The 5,870-nt window shown below is 52.5% G+C and overlaps 1 protein-coding gene across 1 annotated transcript; it reads left to right on the top strand.

The window, feature by feature from the left end:
- The first annotated feature begins 624 nt into the window (after positions 1–624).
- On the top strand, positions 625–1,766 carry LOC101047322 (putative G-protein coupled receptor 32). The gene is given in 2 exon segments (XM_074385676.1): positions 625–652; positions 655–1,766. Coding segments are annotated over 2 exon segments (1,140 nt in total).
- The last annotated feature ends 4,104 nt before the right edge of the window (positions 1,767–5,870 follow it).

The following is a 5,870-nucleotide window of genomic DNA, read 5'->3' as shown; positions in this document are numbered from 1 at the left end:
TTCAGGCTGGGCTCCATGGCTCACACTTGCAATCCCAGCACTTTGGGAGGCCAAGGTGGGAGGATCACTTGAAGCCAGGGGTTCAAGAGTACAGCCTGGGCAACACAGCAAGACCTCATCTCTTACAAGAAAAGTCCAAGGCCGGGTGCGGTGGCTCACACCTTAATCCCAGCACTTTGGGAGGCTGAGGTGGGTGGATCATGAGGTCAGGAGTTTGAGACCAGCCTGGCCAACATGGTAAAACCCTGTCTACTAAAATTACAAAAATTAGCCGGGCCTGGTGGTGCATGCTTGTAGTCCCAGCTACATGGGAGGTTGAGGCAGGAGAATTGCTTGAACCTGAGAGGCACAGGTTGCAGTGAGCCCAGATCATACCACTGCACTCCAGCCTGAGTGACAGAGCAAGATTCTGTCTCAAAAAAAAATTTTTTTTTAATTAGCCCGGCATGGTGGTAAGTGCCCTTAGTCCCAGCTACCCCAGGAAGCTGAGGTGGGAGGACTGCCTGAGCCTAGGAGGTGGAGGCTGCACTGAGCTGTGAGGCTCCAGCCTCAGTGACAGAGTGTGACCCTGTCTCTAAAATAATAATAATAAACATTCCATAAAAATGACCGAATGGAGAAATCATGAGTGGGGTCTCGGAGGGGACCAGGGCCACAGTGACAGGCAACCTGGGGCTCTGACCCACGATCACTGCTGTTGCAGGAAGATGAATGTGTCCAGATGCGTGCCTGAGGAGGTGGGGCTCCTCCGCCCGCTGACCACGGCTGCCCTGTCTGTGTCCTTTGTCGTCGGCGTGGTGGGCAATGGGCTGGTGCTGTGGATGACCGTCTTCCGCATGGCCCGTACGGTGTCCACCGTCTGGTTCTTCCACCTGGCCCTTGCCGATTTCATGCTGTCCCTGTCTCTGCCCGTCGCCATGTATTACGTGGCCTCCAGGCAGTGGCTCCTCGGAGAGTGGGCCTGCAAACTCTACGCCACCTTTGTGTCCCTCACCTTCTTTGGCAGTAACTGCCTCCTCGTCCTCATCTCTGTGGACCGTTGCATCTCCGTCCTCTACCCTGTCTGGGCCCTGAACCACCGCACCGCGCAGCGGGCGAGCTGGCTGGCCATCGCGGTGTGGCTCCTGGCCGGCGTCTTGTCTGCTTCACACCTGAAATTCCGGACAATCAAAAATTGGAATGGCTGTGTGCAGTGCTACCTGGACTTCAACTCAGAGAATGTGACTTCCCAGACTTGGAGTGAGGTGATCCTGGAGAGACAAATGGCATCGATCCTGGCCCACCTCCTGCTGGGCTTCCTGGGGCCCTTGGCAGTCATAGGTATCTGCGCCCACCTCATCCGGGCCAAGCTCTTGCGGGAAGGACGGGTCCACGCTCACCGGCCCAAGAGGCTGCTGCTGGTGCTGGTGAGCGCTTTCTTCATCTGCTGGTCCCCGTTTAACGTGGTGCTGATGGTCCATTTGTGGCAACGAGCGAACCTCAAGAAACTCTACTACTCCCAGATGCTGCTCATCTATCAGGCTACCTTCGCCTTGGGCTGTGTCAACAGCTGCCTCAACCCCTTCCTCTACGTCTTTGTTGGCAGAGATTTCCAAGAAAAGTTTTTCCAGTCTCTGCCTTCTGCCCTGGCCAGGGCGTTTGGAGAGGAGGAGCTTCACCGTCGTCCGATCCCCATGGGAGGAGGAGCTTCTCTGGGTCCTGTTCCCGTGGCAGTGCCCCCAGGGAATGACGGAAGCCTTGAGCTGAAACCTGGGAACTGTCCTTAGTTTGCCTGCAGCCTCTCACCTTGACGGACTTCTAAAACCCTGCCAAATCCTGCCTGTTCTTTCAGGAAGTCTTCCAGAAACCCCTCATCTAAAGCTCTATGGTAGAGACAGCTACTTATTCCGCAGTGTCCCCTCTTCCCTTTCTTTTCTTCTTTTTCTTTTTTGGAGATAGGGTCTCATTTTGTCACCCAGGCTGAAGCACACTGGTGCAATCTCGCCTCACTGCGGCCTTGACCTCCAGGGCTCAAGCCATCCTCCTGCCTCAGCAAGCAATCCCGCCCCCCTCCACCTCCCCTCTACCCTCCCACTACCACCCCCTCCAACCCCCAACCACTCCCCTCACCCCCACCCACCCTTGACCCCCCTTATATCCCCACCAAGTAGCTGGTACTACAGGCATGTGCCACCATGCCTGGGTAATTTGTAGAGACAGGGTTTCATCATGTTGTCCAGGCTGGTCTCAAACTCCTGCGTTCAAGTGATCCTCCAGCCCCTCAGCCCCGCAAAATGCTGGGATTATAGGTGTCAGCCACAGGGCCTGGCCTCCACTTCTTTGTAGTTAAGACTCTTGTTTGTTTCAAACATGGCACATGGTTAACTAGAAAAGAAGGGAAAACTACATTTCCCAGTATCCTTTGCATGTAGGAACAGCCACATGACTGCATTCTGGCCAATAGGATATAAGTGGTGGCAATCAACGTAACTTCCTTGAAGTGTCCTTAAATGGGAGGGGCCTGCCCTCCATTTCCCCCTTTCTGTTGTCCAGAATGCAGATGTATCAGTTAGCTCTTGCTGTGTAACAAACACTCTCAAAGTTTAGAGATTTAAAAACGTAACCTTTTTTTTTTTTTTTTTTTTTGATAGGGTCTTGCTCTGTTGCCCAGGCTGCAGTGCAGTGGTGTGATCACTGCCACCTCGATCTCCCAGGCTCAAGCGGTCCTCTCACCTCAGCCTCCTGAGTAGCTGGGATTACAGGCATACCCCACTGTGCCTGGCTAATTAAAAAAAATTTTTTTTTGTTGACATGGGGTCTCGCTATGTTGCCCAGGCTGGTCTCAAACTCCTGGCCTCAAGTAATCCTCCTGCCTCAGCCTCCCAAAGTTTTGGGATTATAGACGTGAGCCACCAAACCTGGCTCCTTTTAAGGTTTCTTCGGGTCAGCGATTTGGGCTGGTCGGCTGAGCGGTTTTCTCATCTTGCAGCTGAGCTGCTTTATGCATCTGTGGGTCAGCTCAGTGATTCCGCCTCTGGGAGGGTGCTGGCTTGGGGTGGTGGGACTGGCTGATCCACATAGCTCTTATCATCCTGCAGGCTGGCTTTTTCATGTGCTGGCTGAGGAGGGTTCCAAGAGTGACAGAAGTATGAGGCAGAGGCTCAGAACTTTGCAGAAGGTGACTACCACTCAAGCTACTGGCCAAAAAGCCAGTGATGAGCCTGGCCTAGATTCAAGGTGTGAGGAAAGAGACTCCACCCCTTGATGGGAAAATCTGAAAGCGACATTGCCAAGGAGGACGCATGCAGGAAGGTGTGTAGAACGGGGACCATTTGTGTCATCTGCCACAGCAGCCGTGATGGAAAGCCACCGTGTCCCCAGGGATTCCCTAGTCCAACCGGGAGATGCTTACACCCAGGTTGTGAAAAGGGAGATTTCAAATCCTAGCTCACTGAAGCCACCGTTATTCTGTGTCTCTGCTGCAACAGCTGAATCTACTCCTTCGCTATTATGCCAACAACCTCTGGAATTTGTGTCAAATGACTTAATAAATTTCCCTATTGTTGCAGCCAGTTGGAGTCAGGGTTTCTGTTACTTAAAATACGCCCCCCCAAACTGATGCATGCGATGAATCATCCTTTCTGGGGACTGAAGTCCACGTGGTCCCTGGTCACAACAGACCTCGAGGTTGAGGCAAAAGAACAATGTCGTGGAATCCAGAAGCTGTCACACTTCTTGCTCATGATTCAAAGAAGTAGTTCTGCCCAGGCGTGGTGGCTCATGCCTGTAATCCCAGCACTTTGGGAGGCTGAAGCGGGTAGATGACCTGAGGTCAGGATTTTGAGATGAGGCTGGCCAACATGGTGAAACCCCGACTCTACTAAGCATACAAAAATTAGCCAGGCGTGGTGACAGGTATTTGTGACCCCAGCTACTCGGGAGACTGAGGCAGGAGAATCACTTGAACCGGGGAGACAGACATTGCAGTGAGGGAAGATCTCATCACTGCACTCCAGCCTGGGTGACAGAGACTTTGTTTCAAAAAAGAAAAGAAAAAGAAAAAGCAGCAGCTCTGACTTGCCCTGAGAACTCCACCTCTCAGAGCCTCAGTTGCCCCCAAGCATATAAAATAGGACCAAATGTTTCCATCTTCTGGATGAGAAGAGGATTAAATGACACGGTGACTGAGGCCAGGAAGCATAGAGGCACCTTAAAAAAAAATTACCTTCTTTAGGAGGTTGAGTGGGGAGGATTGCTTGAGCCCAGGAGTTCGAGACCAGCCTGGGCAACATGGTGAAATCGTATCTCTACTAAAAATACAAAAATTTCCAGGTGGGGTGGTGCATGGCTTTCATCCCAGCTACTAGGGAGCCTGAGGCAGGAGAATCACTTGAACCTGGGAGGCAGAGGTTGCAGTGAGCTGAGATCGCGCCATCGCACTCCTGGGTCTCATCTGGGCTATGGCCTCCATGCCTGGGCTAGATCATCTGACATACGCATGGGGCAGGTTCTCCCACCTAGGTTTGTGTGAGCATACTCTATGAGGTTTGCACAATGATGGATCACCTAAGAACGCATCTCTCCAGACTTTTTCCTGATGTAAATCGAGGCAGAACTATAGCGCTGTTAATAACAAGCACTAACGATGCTTGAGTGCCTACTATGTGCCAAGAAGAAGTTTTGTTTGGTTTTGTTCTGCTTTTGTTTTTGACGAATCTCACTCCGTCGCCCAGGCTGGAGTGCGGTGGCTCGATCTCAGCTCACTGCAACCTCCGCCTTTCAGGTTCAAGAGATTGTCCTGCCTCAGCCTCCCAAGTAGCTGGAATTATAGGCGCCAACCATGACTTCCAGCTAATTTTTGTATTTTTAGTGGAGATGGGGTTTCACTATGTTGGCCAGGCTGGTCTGGAACTCCTGACCTCAGGTGACCCACCTGTCTCGGCCTCCCAAAGTGCTGGGATTACAGGCGTGAGCCACCGCCCACAGTCACAAGAAGTTTTAAGTGTTTTGTATATCTTAACACATTTCATTAGCACAAGGGAGGGCAGAGGAGCATTGGAATGGCCTTATGGAAAGATCTCCCTGACACCCGCCTCCTCTTTATCCTCCAAGCAGACCATGGGGCCTATTAGGGCCCACATCTGGTGACATTTTAAGTCAGATAGCAATCTCTGAGGCTCTTGTGCAAGGCTCTTTCCTGGACATTTATCTGCTCCACAACTCACAGCTGGCTTCCTGCCATTAGTTCCCTACCCTTAACCTGGGCTCGAAGCTGGCAGCCACCTGGGACTGACAACAGAGACAGACAGAGCCCCCTCACCTTGCCCTGGCCCTCGGAACAGCACACGGTGACGGGGGACTGGGATTCGTTGGGAGGGTCTTAGGGAGCCATGGGTTAGGGGCTTGGGGACGAGGAGAGTTGAAGTGCGCTCTCCAGGGTCACAAAAGGAGGTGGCGGGCTGGGCGGGGTGGCTCACCTCTGTAATCCCAGCACTTTGGGAGGCCAACGTGGGCGGATCACCTGAGGTCAGGGGTTCGAGACCAGCCTGGCCAACATGGTGAAAGCCTGTCTCTACTAAAAATACAAAAATTAGCTGGGTGTGGTGGCAGGTGTCTGTAATCCCAGCTACTTGGGAGGCTGAGGCAGGAGATCCCTTGAACCCAAGAGGTGAAGGTTGCAGTGAGCCGAGATTACACCATGCACTCCAGCCTGGGCAACAGAGTGAGACTCTGTTTCAAGAGAAAAAAAAAAAAAAAAAAGAGGTAGAAAAGAGGGGCAGAAAGTTCTGGGCCACCCCCTCTGGGTGAAGAATGCTCTCATGCCACATGTGTGAGCTGTCTCTGGGCAGAGGTTTTGAATGTCTGTCACTGCGGTATCCCTGGCGCTTAGG

This window comes from Saimiri boliviensis, chromosome 14 (genome assembly GCF_048565385.1).
Source record: "Saimiri boliviensis isolate mSaiBol1 chromosome 14, mSaiBol1.pri, whole genome shotgun sequence".
Lineage (NCBI taxonomy): Eukaryota > Metazoa > Chordata > Mammalia > Primates > Cebidae > Saimiri > Saimiri boliviensis.
The sequence above is the reverse complement of the archived record's forward strand: the minus strand, read 5'-3'. Positions and strand labels throughout refer to the sequence as shown.